At 41.3% G+C, this 15,858-nt stretch overlaps 1 protein-coding gene across 1 annotated transcript in view; it reads left to right on the forward strand.

The window, feature by feature from the left end:
* The window catches only part of gorab (golgin, rab6-interacting), a 13,036-nt gene extending 1,441 nt beyond the window's left edge, over window positions 1-11,595 (forward strand). Inside the window, exons 2-5 of the mRNA XM_078258273.1 lie at window positions 585-894; window positions 2,136-2,237; window positions 3,469-3,609; window positions 9,070-11,595. Of these exons, the coding sequence (XP_078114399.1) occupies window positions 585-894; window positions 2,136-2,237; window positions 3,469-3,609; window positions 9,070-9,478 (962 nt within the window). The 3' untranslated portion in view covers window positions 9,479-11,595. The remainder of the gene's footprint in view (window positions 1-584; window positions 895-2,135; window positions 2,238-3,468; window positions 3,610-9,069) is intronic.
* Window positions 11,596-15,858: the final 4,263 nt, after the last annotated feature.

Here is a 15,858-nt window from a genome sequence, read left to right on the forward strand (position 1 = left end):
GCTGTCATATTTCACGGGCGTGAGTGCGGATTTCATGTCGCGGCTTTCGTCGCTGTTTATCACTTATTGAGTGAAGTAGTACTCGCCCTGTTGGTTATTTGGTTGCCATAACTTTGCGAGTGATGACGTCCTGTCACTGTTCCAGTTGCTCTGCTCACCCTAGGGGGGGAGAGAGAGAGCTCACCCCCTAGGAGGAGAGAGAGAGCTCACCCTAGGGGGGGAGAGAGAGCTCACCCTAGGAGGAGAGAGAGCGGATGACAGTTCGCTTGAGTTCAGTAGAGCAGACGGCGCTACGACTTTATGACTTTTCATAAACAGCTGAAGGAGCGGGGGTGCGCGGTGTACATAGTGGAAACCCTGTTGTGCGTCTGCCCTATTTCTGATACCGTGGCGCTGGAAATTTTACCGTGGCGGACCGTCACTATGCTATCAACATAGAGGAAACACTGTACTGTGAATTTTTAATCGACATCGATATTGAATCGTGACATTTTTTGAATCGTGCACCTCTAGCAAATAAGTCCAATAGTGCAAGGATACTTAACATTTGGTCTGAGTCATTTTACGTACAAACGTGTGTACAGACTCCGCTGGGTCCGCAGCGGCAGCCCGCGGACGGAAACCGGTTCCAGCCAACCGGAGTCGGCAGCAGATACAACGGGAGAAGGCTCTTCAGTTAGCCGCTCAGAAGAACGCTGGAGCCGCGTCTCTCTGCCTCCCGCCGGAGCAACAACTCACCAAACCACCTCCGGAGGAAGAGCCGAAGGGCGCGGCTCCTCCAGCGGGAGCTCCGGCTGTCAAACAGGAGGTGCAGGAGAAAGCCATCGAGATGAAGACGGCTCCAGAGAAGGAAACCCCGGCCGTCAAAGAGCTGGAGAAGCAAGAGGTGGCACTGTTAGTATGATTTTATGTATCATATCTATCAATCAATCAACATTTATTCATACGGCACTTTACAGCAACCACAGCAGGTATCCAAAGTGCTTCACAGGAACCAAGAATAAAGCAAAGCAAAGCATATCATAGGCTACAATAACAAGAATGAAACATAGAAAACAGTCAAATCAGAAAAGGTTACATTGAAACAGGAGGAGGAGAGGGAAACTGTCTATTCTAAACAGAGAGGTTTTCAGTTTGGATCTAAAAAGAGCTCCATCTGTAATAGTGTGAATATCAGGGGGTAACTTGTTCCAGAGTCTCGGGACAGCAGCTGCAAAAGCCTGATCACCCCCCTTCCCCCCCCCGCCTTGGGACTTCTAAAATCAGATGATTTGAAGACAGCTATGACCAGTTGTGCTCACGCAGGGTTAAAATCTCAGACAAATACTCCGGGGCCAGGCTGTTTAAGGCCTTGAAAATAAAAAAAACAGAGACACACACACACACACACACACACACACACACACACACACACACACACACACACACACACACAGACACATACCACACACACACATACACCCACCCACCACTACCAATAAAATCTTAAAATTGATTGTAAAAGCACAGGGAGCCAATGTAAGGGTGTAGAGAACGGGAGGGATGTGTGTACGTCTAGATGTATTTGTTAGAAAGCGAGCAGCAGCATTTTGGTGAGATGGATGTTTGATTCAGACCAACATAAAGAGCATTACAGTAATCCAACCGTGAGCTAATGAAAGCAGGAATCGCCTTTTCTAGATCGTTAATCAAACTCCCTTTTAAAGTACATATTTGTGTTGGTTTGGCATTGGATCCAAAAGTTTTAGTAGGCCGTAAGGTGAACCAAAAATCATAAAGTGGCTTAAAAGTGATTTTAGTTCCACAACTTAGGCACTACTTTTTAAATGTTTTTTGCATAAACAAACATAAAATATCCTGCAGTATTTTTCACAATCTGGTAATAGTTTTGCCTGTAACTTAATTGAAATTTACTTCAGCAACAAATACTTAAACTGACATGTATTCATGTACCCAAACATATACGATCGACACCAAACTAAATTAATCATACATTATTTACAAACATTTGTCAGTAGCCACTGTGTAATCGGAGGAAGAGAAAATACATTTTTCTTTCCACTAGTCTGAAAGAGATTGTTACAGAAGCAAATTTGAAGTTTCTGCCCTTACATTCTGTCTGTGTTTGATCACAGACGGGAACAGACGCGTCTGGAGCAGCTGCAGCAAGAGCAGAAGACAATGGAAGAGAAGAATAAGCGCAAGAAAGCTCTGCTGACAAAAACCATCGCCGAGAAGTAAGTATGGCTGTGTTGGTACTAAAGGGAGCAACATGTCATCATGGTTAGTTAACTCTCGTGTTATCTTCCCCGTCGACTATGCAACCTTTTGTTTTTCAGGGTCAAAATTTAAAGGTCCTATGACATGCCGCTTTTTTGGATGCTTTTATATAGGCCTTAGTGGTCCCTTAATACTGTATCTGAAGTCTCTTTTATATAGACCTTAGTGGTCCCCTAATACTGTATCTGAAGTCTCTTTTATATAGGCCTTAGTGGTCCCTTAATACTGTATCTGAAGTCTCTTTTATATAGACCTTAGTGGTCCCTCTAATACTGTATCTGAAGTCTCTTTTATATAGACCTTAGTGGTCCCCCTAATACTGTCCCTGAAGTCTCTTTCCCTAAATTCAGCCTTGGTGCAGAATTACAGCCACTAGAACCAGTCCCACAATGAGCTTTCCTTAGGATGTGCCATTTCTGTGTCTGTAGCTTTAAATGCTATTGAGGAGGAGAGAGGGGGGGCAAGGTGGAGGGTGGGGGTGTGGCCTTGACCAACTGCCATTCTTTGCTTGTTTTCAAGCCATGATGTCTCTCTCTCTTTCTCATGGGGGGGGGCAAATTCTCTGGGAGGGCAAAGCAGAGAAAGAGGAGGTAACCTTTCCCCTTATGACATCATAAAGGGAAGATTCCAGATCGGCCCATCTGAGCTTTCATTTTCTCAAAGGCGAAGCAGGATACCCAGGGCTCGGTTTACACCTATCACCATTTCTAGCCACTGGGGGGCCATAGGCAGGCTGGGGGAACTCACATTAATGTTAAAAAACCTCATAAAGTGACATTTTTCATGCCATGGGACCTTTAAAACTTTTTCCTTAACGTTTTGTTCGTCTTTTTCGACACTTTTGCTGACGTTTTTGACACTTTTTACGATGTGTCTGTCACTTTTTCCCCAACGTTTTTGTCACTCTTTCTGACATTTTTGTCACTTTTTCCAACATTCTTTTATCATTTTTTTTCTTCAAATGCTATCAAATTGAACCCTCATATTCAATGAAAGTAGTGAACTGATTTTTTATTTTATTTTTTACCTGTGAAGAGCGTTGTAGGGAACTATCCAAGTAATTTAGTTTTGAAAAGTTGAAAGAAACCCAAAATTCTCATATAGAAACTTTTAGAAAAGTGGACAACAGGATGGTTAACACCAAAAGATGAAATGTTACTTTGTTTTAGAGTTTGTTATCGTCCACAGGTCCAAACAGACTCAGGCGGAGGCTGTGAAGCTGAAGAGGATCCAGAAGGAGCTCCAGGCCCTCGATGACATGGTGTCCAATGATATCGGCATCCTGAGAGGCAAGATAGAACAAGCCAGCTGGGAATACTCCGCTGCCAGGTAGCGAGAGACACATAACACCAGAAAACAAGAAATTACAAAACGTGCATGTTCTTATCTTTTACGGCTAGCCTAGAAATCTAGACCACCCTAGCAGCAGCAGATGTTATTTGCAGCCAGGGTCGTCTAGCAACTCTCCGTTGGCTTGTGAGCTGGAAAAACCAAACTCTGGTCAGGCCAATCACATCGTGTATAGAGTCTGTGGGTGGGGCTTAACATAATGACAGCAGAGTTGCGACGGTTCTGCGTGAGTTCCCTGCTACTTGAAAACAAAGAAGATGGCTGCTGGAGAACAGCGGTCTTTGGAATCGGCTTCGGCCGCGACTCTGGAAGACTTGGAGTTCAGTACTGAAGTCATTCTTAAAAAAGGAAGATGTGTTCAGAGTTTTGCCGACTGGATACGACAAAAGTTGAATCCACAACTAGTGTTGCTCTGATTGGTTGGAGAGCTATCCTATTGCGTGCAGAGGGACTTTGAAAGACAACCGTTTATCCCGCCCCTCGGATTGAGCCCAGCCAATGGGGATTTCCCAGACCCAACATCTGGATGTGGGTCTGGCTTGTCAGACTTTTTTACGGCTGCTCATAATCAAAATAATTTTGGTCAATATTGAAAACTTAACACGATTACTCGTTGACTTTTGAAAAGATGTTGCATTTATTCTACTTAAAAAAAAAAAGTTAAAGTGAAAACTCTTCAACTGTGAAATGTGCCTTCATACTTTTCCTGTTTGAACTTTTTATTTCCAGTGAGAAAACTAGACAGAATAAGAGATTACTTGCCAAATGTAATGTGCAAAATAATCGATTTTCTCGATATTACATTGTTTTTGTGATTATTAGGAGCCAAAATTGGAATCACGATCAAAAGTTGATAATTGCACAGCCCTATTATCTTAGGATTTTAACTTGCAATCAGTGCACAGCTCCACCTACTAAGCTAAGGTCTTGCACAGGCGATCACCTGTCTCCCCTGCCTCTAAGCTCTTAAACAAATCCTCGTTTAAGCAAGTGCCAGTGTCTGAGAATCAGGCTTCTACTGAACTTCTGCATCGTTACATTGTGATGAATAAACAGGCAGCTCTGTGTGCAACATGTTTGCCCAAAGGCCCCCTACAACCTAAGAGAATGGGGATCTTGCAGGTTCATTGCATGTCACGCAGACATGAAAATGTCTGGTGAAAAAGCAAGCAGAGACTTTAGAAACTCATCATTCATCTGCTCTGTGCCAAAGAACAGTGCCAAAAAACTCAACTGGCCCTCAATGTAGCATCCGCCAGTGTATTCTGCATCATTTCATGTTCATTCTGAGGGGGTTGGTTGGTCGCTAGCAGCGAAAACATTGTGAGAAGTTTCTGACATTATCAGAACTTTGACCCCAGGTAGTGTTTGGTCTACAAAGCTCTAAATCAGCTGTGGTTGTTGTCTCACAGTAAGATCTGAGACCAGTGTTTTTGGATTGGCAACCAAAAGATTTCACCACATATATCTCACAGTTGTGAACTCTCGTCAGGCACAGCCCAGAATCACATAGTATATAGGGGCCCTATGTAGGGTTGGGTACCGAACTCTGTACTTTTTTGGGTACCGACCTAATTACGTCGGTACTACCGTGGACCGATTCACGCTAAATCAAACGGTACCAAATTTCGGTACCTGACAGCGCGTAAGCGCAAGCTTATCTGTCCTCTCTGCATATTGACAGAGAGCGGAGCTCCGGCACACACACACACACACACACACACACACACACACACACACACACACACACACACACACACACAGATGCGGACGGAGTAAACTCGAGCAAACTACGTAGGTTCTGCAGTTTTGTTGAAGTCACGGCAATGCCGATAAAGTGGTTTCAAGCGTGGTTACAGTTTTTCAAAACTTCACGCAGACAGCCTTTGCTGCGATGTATTAATGGCGAGGCGAAAGCGGTCGCGGTGCTGTTGACGTTACACTTCCTCTGAGACAAGCAGGCACAACAGTGGTTTCTTTGCCCTGGGGACTGACTGACAGGCTGAGGTTGTAAGGCAAGGCCACTTTAATTCTACAGCAGCTTTCAGCAATAAGGCAACTCAAAGTGCTTTACATGAAACACGAAAGAGCAATTAAAAACAGTCATGATGAAAATCAGTGTAAGAAATTAATATTTATGTGATGTAATAGGTTGTAGGGATGGGTTTGGGAGGAGAGAGGGAGGGGTTTTACTTTTGATTATTTAGTTTTGAGTGTAAAATGTTCTAAATATATAGCAAAATGTTAATAGTATAAATAGGTTTGGAATTATCTTTATAACTGAAATTATTATTTTGTTAATACAGAGAGAAAGTACCGAAAAAAGGTACCGGAACCGATTTTGAGGTATCGGTACCGATTAAAAATAAATGTGAAAGGTACCCAACCCTAGCCCCATGTAGCTATGTAAGCAAAATAATTAACAACCCATATCCTATATCTGTGTGTTTCTCTCTCTGTGTCTCTGTCTCACTGCTTACCCGGTCGAGGCAGATGGCGGCCCATTAAGAGTCAGCTTCTGTCCGAGGTTTCTGTCTGTTATAAGGAAGTTTTTCCTTGCCGCTGTCGCACCAAATACATGCTGTTTGGGGGGGGAATTGTTGGATCTCTGTAAATTATAGAGTGTGATCTAGACCTGCTCTATCTGTAAAGTGTCCTGACACTATATAGATAAAATCTAACTTAAAAAATACAATTAAACATGCCACAGGTGAAAATGAACTCGCACACGTTGATTAAGATTGAGGAAACAAGTGCTCTACTGGTTGAGTTCATGTCAACATACGTTGAATACCTTCTTTTTTTTTTAGGTTTTAAGGGGCTCAAAGACACTTCCACATGCCGACAGATGAGTCAGGTGATTGCTGGGGCATCAGTCACACTTAGACATATGTCATTTAAGGGCCACTAAGCTCTCAGGACTTTATAAAATCATATTAGTATTTGATATGAACAACCCAGTCAGTCTGATTTGAACAAAAATCCCTGTGAGCACTTCATTTGTTACGGAGAAGAAGTGACCAGGAAATGAACTGGACAGCCACTGTAAATGCTGCCCCCTGCAGTTTGTTTCCAGTATTTATGTAACCTTTCTTTTTCTCTTTTCCCCATCACTTGTAATCCACTTGTGTTCAGCAGACACAGTCCGGCTCAGATGTTCTGGGGAGTCTGTAACTTAGAGACACAACACAGAGACAAATAAAGCACGAAAAAATCCGGAAACCTACAGCTTGAAAACATAACACAAGTTTTTCTTTATCTACACTTTTAAATATATGCAGCATTAAAGCTTCAGAGCAGCCACAGACGGTATAAAGGCTGTACATAGTTTTACATTGTGTTTCGTACCAACACTGATCCAGTAAAGCTGTGTTTTGACTTTGTGTTTGTGGCAGTGATTTCCCTGTGCAGCCTTGAGTCGAGTGAGATTATCTCCGAGTCCGTCACACTCTTCGTTTCAGATGTTTGTATAACGGGAAGAGGACCTGACCTTCACACAATCATTTCACTGGATTCTGTCATGATTATGTTGACATAATCAACTGTTGAGATTTCGCTGAGGTACAACATTAAAATCCCCGAGGTGAAATGTTTGACATCTGTTTAGTTCCCGCCGTGTTTCCAAAACGGCACGGGAAGTTCTTTTCTTCACAATTTAAACAATGTTTCTGCATTCAGACCCTGTGGGAACGACCTGTTTGTGCCAATCCCATATCCTGTTTCTAATACAAATACCAAACATTTCACAAAAGTTTTCAAATGTTAAATGTTGAAACTGTGGTAAACAAGAATCTGATTCTGATCAGACATAAATCGTGTTTCCATCAACGTATTTTTATGAAGTATCTCATTCGAAAATGTTGATGCAAACGTCCTCATATTACCTGTTTGTCTGACCAACAGTCATTTGGCTGATTTACATCCAGCTCTGTGTCACGTTAGTGTGTTTAGATGAGCAGCGCTCGTCTGCCCGCCGTGGCGCCAGCGCACGGAGATCCGCCTGATGACGCGGAATGACGAAACGAGACCAACCAGAGCATCTTTGGCATTTTTTGCTTACCAAATTATTCAAAACAATGTATTTGATTGTCAAACTTGTTCATGATTAAATCAAAAGATCCTCTATACTAAAGATAATCACATTTCAAGTAGCGCCAACGGTATGAATCGGTACACACTTCCTGTCTCCTAAAGGGGCGTGGCCTCGTTTGAACGTGTAGTGAACGTCGTGTGGATTGCTGAAAAGTTATACTGGTTTATTAATATTTTCTTTTGCTTTCGTTAGATATTTACACAGCTAAAAGGCATATTTAGCATCCCAGAGATTAGTTTTGTTGGGGGCGTTCACCAACGTTAGCTGACGTTAGCGTCTCTGTGTCGCCAGATCTTGCGAGAGTTCGGTCCTGAGACAGAAACGGGTCTCAAACCAAGTTCCTTTTCTCCTGATGCGGCCGTCTGAAAAATGCCGTTTTAGTGTCAGAATGTTCTGGAGATATGTGGCTTGTGAAGAATGGGTCCAATATTTACTTTGGTGACTACGGGGGCGAAAGAATCGCTCATAATCTGTGTTCACGTTCACTTCTCCCGTTGGGATGAATCCACTCAGGACCTGCTACTAGTCTCCTAAAGAGGCGTGGCCGTGGCCCAGCCCACTGGACACAGAGACAGGAAACTACTCTGAGTCGGGGGGGCGTCTCGGCTCTTAACCGTCTCTGATTTAAACTCATTAGTTAATTGACCAATCATTTTAGTGCTACACCAGACCCTGTTCCTGGAGGTTTCCAAGACTTAATACCAGTCAGCCATGTTGTCTCTAATCTTAAATACATTTTCTGGATTATTTCTTTCTTCAGTCAGAGCAATCAGAATTTCTTACTTCATCCTCTTTTACATTGTGTTGTTTTTTTAGTTTTTTTTCAATGTTTTGGTCGTCTTTTACGACACTTTTGTCACTTTTCCAGATTTCTTTTTTGTTTTTTCCCCATGTTTTTTTAAGCCTTTTTCAGAATTTGTCGCTTTTTCAGATGTTTCAGCCAATCTCTGCTCTTCATCGTTTTGAAGCTTTTCCCAACATTTTTCGTCACTTTTTTTCCGATGTTTTTTTTTTTTTTTTTTTTTTTTTTTTTTTTTTTCTGACATTTCTGTCCCTTTTTTTCAACGTTATTTTATCTTTTTTTTTTTTCTTTTCATCAAATGCTTTAATACATTCAGTGAAAGTAGTGAACTCATTTGTTTTTGCGTGTGCAGACCGTTTGGTTGAAAGAAGTGTGTGTGTGTGTGTGTGTTGCACAGTATTCCATATGAACTGAAACACTACTGTCACAGAAGTTATTAATCATATGTAGAAGTGAGATATTCTGAGCAATGCAGAGTTTACATGAATCAGAGCCCTCTTATTTAGTGTCTGTTTAAAATTGTCGTCCCATTTTCTTCCCTCAGAAAGCGCTATGAGAAGGCGGAGGCGGAGTACGTGACGTCCAAGCTGGACCTGCACAAGAAGACGGAGGTGAAGGAGCAGCTGACGGAGCACCTCTGCGCCATCATCCAGCAGAACGAGCTGCGCAAAGCCCACAAGCTGGAGGAGCTGATGCAGCAGCTGCAGCTCCACGCCACTGAGGAAGAGAGGGGCGGCTGCGCGGAGACGCAGAGAAACGGTCCGGCGGAGAGCGGGGAGGGAACGGAGCAATCGTCCAAAGACTGTCGACCCACGGAGGAGGAGACTGCGAAGGAGGAGAATGGCGGGGGGGGCGTCCTGCAAGAGCCCCGCCCGATGACCGAACCACCAAAGACTGAACCGAACTGTAAAACTCTAGAAAACTGTGTTCAGAGTGAAATCATGGCCTCCTGATGCTCAGAAATACAGATTTAAACATCTGAACATTATCATTATCACACATGTCGCACTGTAGGGATCCATATGGAACACTAACGCTAATGTTTTCCACTAATACTGTCGGCTAGATGACGCGATGCTCGATGCTGTAGCGTCCAGGGCTGGGTATCCAATAGGGATGCACCGAATCCAGATTTTTGGGGTTCGGCCGAATACGGAATCCTCGTCCCGTCCTCAGTCCACGAACACAGTAAACACATTCATGAAGTAAACAGTGACTGTCCTTCCTTTGCCGTACCTGAAGTTGCTGCATTCTGGCTGCTGTCTGTAGATTCCTTCATGCTCAGCTCGTATTCTTCCAGATGTTTCATACCAGATGTTGTAACAGCGGTGATGTTGTGTATTGTTTAGGGTCCTCGCCACCACCAGACTAATCAGCATTGCAGATTGAACATGTAGCTGGACTTGAATGGCCTTCTTTTGACTGAAAGTACTGCCAAACAACACTTTTTCTGCTCACCAGTTCCATTTCCACTTCCTCTCAGCCTGCTGCATTGAAGGCTCCACCTACGTAAACACCTTCCTGTAATCAACGGCGCCGTCATTACGTCGACCAGCGTAGCGCAAGCGTAGGGTTCAGTCTGGTGGAAAAAAAATCTAAGGTTTGGCAGAAACCTAACCCCGTCAAAAAGCTCCAATATTCGGCCGAATCCGGTGCATCCCTGGTTTTAATTCAGGGTTCATACGTTTTGAAAAAACCTGGAAAAGTTATGGAATTTCTTTTAACACCGCATAATAATATGTGATTAATAAATGTATTTCACGTCGTCCTAACCTCACCGTTCTATTCGGGGCGCGATATTACGACTCCCACTATGAACTACATACATTATCATTCATTTTATTGTTAAACCTCTGAGGGGAAATTTGAACACTGATTTTTATTCTTATTTTATAATGTCGACTGACATTTTCAGGAATACATAGTCAATGGAAATTAGACAAAAAGTCATGAAAAAGTATTAGTTATAATGCGTATGAACCCTGTTAATTGCCCTGGGCCACCGCGTGTGTTAACGTGATGTCAGTCTTTCTCCCAGCACTGTACGTCCACTATATCAGATTAGTGCAGCTCTATTTGCTATGTTGCTGATTCATTTATTACATCACTTGTAATAATAGTAATCTGGGCAGTATTGGTGTCTTTCAAAAAGAGATTTTTCTGTTGCAGATTAGTAGTAATCATATTTATATATATCTCAAGTATCGAAAGTTGGCATCAATAATCTGATCAGATTTGTAATCATGTACTAAATATTCTTGATGGGATAGTTCCTGATTTAAATCAAAAGGTTTAGATTGTACTTTATTTGGGCAAACTTGAGCGGCTGCTTGTTTTTAGACGTGAACGTTCAGAACTTCTTTTGTTCAATGAAAAAGAAAACTTTGTAGAAAGGTATCGAGGTATTAGTTTCGGTGAACACACCCAGCCCTCAGAATCATATTCAGCTGCAGAGTAAATCCGAGTCAAGTCTTGCAGCCATTATCCTCAGTCAGTCGCTTTTTTTTTTTTTTTAAATGTGTGTGTGTGCTTCCAAACAAACCAAAAATCTCCTCTTCCAAACGTGTGGTTCTACATCACATCTCTCCGAGCGAAGGCTGTATTCCAACCGTTTTTACCGTTGTCTCTTTGTGGCGAACAGTGAAAGATATGGGTGCTGTTTACTTCCTGGAAAGTCTCCCTGTTTTCACGCAGATGGAAGGAGGCATCAATCCGTGTCTATCCCCAAACATGAACCCTTCCTGTCTCATGTGTTGTAGATGAACACAGAGCTAACTGTGGTCTTTGTCAGTGCAGCGGAGGAGCAGCCGCGGGCCTCCTGAACGGTAAGATGATATCTGTTCACGTCCTGAATGTGCAACTGATTTCAGCTGCAGTCATTTCTCTCGCTGCTGCACAATGTGTCCAAAATAATATATGACAATCTGATGAACCTTATACATATGTGGGTGTGTTCTGGTGCAGGATGACTGAAAGCTATTTAAATGGGGTAAATATTTTTTTTTAAAAAGGTGATATTTAGGTATACACTACAGTATGATATTTTACTAAAATAAACTCTAGAAGAGTCGTATGTATGTATGTTGTCTTTCATGTTTACCACTTTACACGTTTAGATCAGAGATATTCAACAGGGTGGGGGGCAAAATATGTTTAAAGGGTACACTGTGTAGTGTTTTAAGTATTAGCTAAAATCAACGTCTTCATTCATAAATATGTCCTCATCGGTGTAAAATGACCTCTGCCGATGATCTGACTTATCCTCGTAAGCGAAGGATTTCTTCTCTGTATTGACATTGGACGGGCACGTCCATGTCGTTACTGTAAACTATAATGGCTGAGAGGGACATAGAGCACTAGCCTACCTGTCTAGCTAACCCACAACGCGTTTTCGTTCCGAGCCAGCGTCACGTGACTGAAACCAGCTGAGACGGAGAAAGAGATCAGTGAGAGGCGCTTGTCACTGCCCCGGCAACATCTGAAAGCCTGCACTGCCCTTTAGTTCATAATGGAGGATCACACTTATGGGTCATACCGAGGAATCCTCGTCGCCAAAAATGCGAAAATTGGAAGACGTTGTCATAGCTTCTTGGTACGTAACGGCTACCGTAGCTGCGACACGCATTTGATAAAGCGAGGAGCTAAAGAGCATGAACTCAAAATACAATTTCACCGCTAGATGGGAGACATTCCTACACAGTGGACCTTTTTTTTGTTTTTTTTAACTTTCTTCTTTCGAAAATAAAAATGTGTGAAAATATTCAGTACATTAATATACATCAGGGGTGTCAAACTCATTTTAGTTCAAGGGCCACATCCCCCTTATTTGATCTGAAGTGGGCCAGACCAGTAAACCCCTCCAGAAACTTGATCTGCCATAGAGTTTCTGTCAGCTTGATGTTGGCAAACGCAAGACGGCGTTCTACGGCCGTTGTAGGAAAAAATAATAATGTTACGGACCTGGGACAGAGGGGTAATATTCAGAGAAAAAAACGTCCTAAATGTTACGTTAAAAGAACTCCGATCTTCTCTGTAATTAAAGTGGTACTTTTGGAATTGGAGTTAACTACTTCTCTGCAATTTTCACACTTTTGCAAAGTCATCCAGTGGGCCTGATTGGACCCTTTGGCGGGCCGGTTCTGGCCCAAGGGCCGTGTGTTTGACACCCCTGCTAATAGTAAAGATAAACTGGCCTATTTGTGATAAACACCGTTACAGGTAAGCTAGCCATAGTTCCAGGTAATGTTAAGGATTCCCTGTGCCTTCCACATGCATGTTTAACATGAAAACGATGCATAAAGAATATATTATACAGGGATGTACAAAAAAATCGATTCATATATATATTTTTTTAATTATTTTTTTTTTATTGTATGTCTACTGCAATCACATGGGGAAAGTAACTACATTTACATACTGTGAATCGTTTTTGAATCAGACATTTTCTGGATCGTGCACCCCCTAACATTATATCCATTGATTTCCATCCCTGCAGCCCAGTTTAACATGCAACTTATTTGTATACTATTTATGTACAATAGTAAGGGGTCTCTTTCAGCTAAGGGGTCCCTGGCTTAACAACCATTGCAGACCCCTGGTTTAGATGATGAGTTATCTGCAGGGCCGGGGCTCGTCGGGCTGGAAGGAATTTACACGGGGAGCACTTTGGGACTCTCATCGCTTTTGCGAGTCGGTTTTAAACGTGCAGTAAGTGTTTCTGTAAAGCGCTTTGAGATTTTACAGCGCCCCGGTCACATCTGGCCGTCTGAAGGAGAGGCCGTAAAAGCAGCTCTTTTAATTAGTTGGGAGGTGGAAGCTCGGAGAGGGAGAGCGGCCACCGTCCCGTCTGTCCAGGGGCAACGTTTGAAGTCCTGAAGGAGCACATTTTCACCTCCGAAATTATAAAGACATTTCACACACAAAAAAAGGGACAAAATGATGTCATGTACACAAAATCCACTGGTGGAATGTAACTAAGTACAAGAGTTACTTTCCTTAACTTGTAATTTAACTTTATTCATCTTCTCCAAAACATTTATTTAGTTACTTTGCAGATTCAGCCTCTTCTAAAAATACAAGCTTCATATTATGATTCCATTTCAAGTCATTTTTGGCTGTAATTGAGTCCTAAAAGCCTTAATTTCTTTAAAAAAGTGAGAGTCTGCCAGTCATGTAAATACATTCCAGACTGTCTTTTTTTTTTATTCTTTTTTTTTTTTTTTTATTGGCAGCCAGATTTTACAAAGTACAGCTGTGAATACTTACATGTTACATGCCCGTTTTTTTTTCTCCCACTTACAGTGTATACTGACACACATGACGGGAAGCTGATACAATATCGGTTCACTGATGTCCATTTGTGTTATCGAGTCTTTAACTTCCCTTGTCCTCCCAAAATCACATTTTACCATCGGGGTCCCAGAGGGGAAAAACAAAGAGGTTTCCGTTAAATAATAATAATAATAATAACGACAGCATGTTACTGATAATCATTTTCAAATGAAGTAAGAACACATCAGTCAAAGAAAACATGTACATTCAAGCTAAGGGACGGGGGACATGTCCCTCCCACTTTTTTTAAAATCCTGTTTGTGCCCCCCCCCACACACACACACACACACACACACACAAACACACACACACTTTCAAATTGTGTACATTTTTGACCACAAAATGATTCTCTGAAGTCTTAGCGATCGGCCCCTTATATTAAACAATAAAGATATTAAGACATATTTTTCTTATGCATAGTTTAGTACAATTCCTTAGGGCCAAATTATCTCTTGATACATTGCTCTGGAACTATTCTGGGCGTCACTATACAGAAAGCTGAGTTTGTTCTGAACATGTTGACGTGAAACACACGGGCATCAGTTATGAGCAAAAATCCTTAAAAGGAGAATTCAAGAAGATGTGTAAAAAATGTCTTTATACTTCAGAGGGTTAATCATTTCCTGAATTTTGGGTCATCTTGGTCCCTAAATGTATGTAGAAATGCAGTAAATGGAAAACATTTCACACAGACACACACACACACACACACACACACACACACATACATACACACACTTCTCAAACCAGAGTTACACTCGCATTCAAGTACCGATATATCAATATTCAGCCCTTATAGATATAGACAGAAGACATTAAGTTCTGGTACAATCTTAACTACGTATACAACTCAAAACACACACACACACACACACAGACACACACACACACACAAAATCCAGATTAGTTTCATTGCAGATCAAGTACTTTCTGACAAATGAAGTTTCTTTTTTCATAATGGTTTAGCAGCAACATTCATCATTCTGTCAGAAGCACACCCATCATTTACAATATTTAAACAAGTTGATTTAAAAATATAAGATGTAATATTTAGACGTGACAGATTTGTTTCACTGGTTTTGAGAAAGAAAAGTTTTTAGGAGTTATAGACTTTATCTTGGGCTTAACCAGCTACAACATTAACACAGGCTGCGTCCATGTTGATGCATCAATATATAAATACATAAGGCTGCTTCCATGTTGATGCATCAATATATGAATAAATAAGGCTGCTTACATGTTGATGTATCAATATATGAAATACATAAGGCTGCTTCCATGTTGATGCATCAATATATAAATACATAAGGCTGCTTCCATGTTGATGCATCAATATATGAATAAATAAGGCTGCTTACATGTTGATGTATCAATATATGAATAAATAAGGCTGCTTACATGTTGATGTATCAATATATGAATAAATAAGGCTGCTTACATGTTGATGTATCAGTATATGAATAAATAAGGCTGCTTACATGTTGATGTATCAGTATATGAATAAATAAGGCTGCTTACATGTTGATGTATCAATATATGAATAAATAAGGCTGCTTACATGTTGATGCATCAATATATGAATAAATAAGGCTGCTTACATGTTGATGCATCAATATATAAATACATAAGGCTGCTTACATGTTGATGTATCAGTATATGAATACATAAGGCTGCTTCCATGTTGATGCATCAATATATGAATAAATAAGGCTGCTTACATGTTGATGTATCAGTATATGAATACATAAGGCTGCTTCCATGTTGATGCATCAATATATGAATAAATAAGGCTGCTTACATGTTGATGTATCAGTATATGAATAAATAAGGCTGCTTACATGTTGATGCATCAATATATGAATAAATAAGGCTGCTTACATGTTGATGCATCAATATATAAATACATAAGGCTGCTTACATGTTGATGCATCAATATATAATTCTGATCATTGCTCTTTTATTGCTTTTATTCAGTTTTATATGTCCTAAGGATTATTTATTG

Source organism: Sander vitreus, chromosome 9, assembly GCF_031162955.1.
Source record: "Sander vitreus isolate 19-12246 chromosome 9, sanVit1, whole genome shotgun sequence".
In the NCBI taxonomy this organism is placed as follows: Eukaryota; Metazoa; Chordata; class Actinopteri; order Perciformes; family Percidae; genus Sander; species Sander vitreus.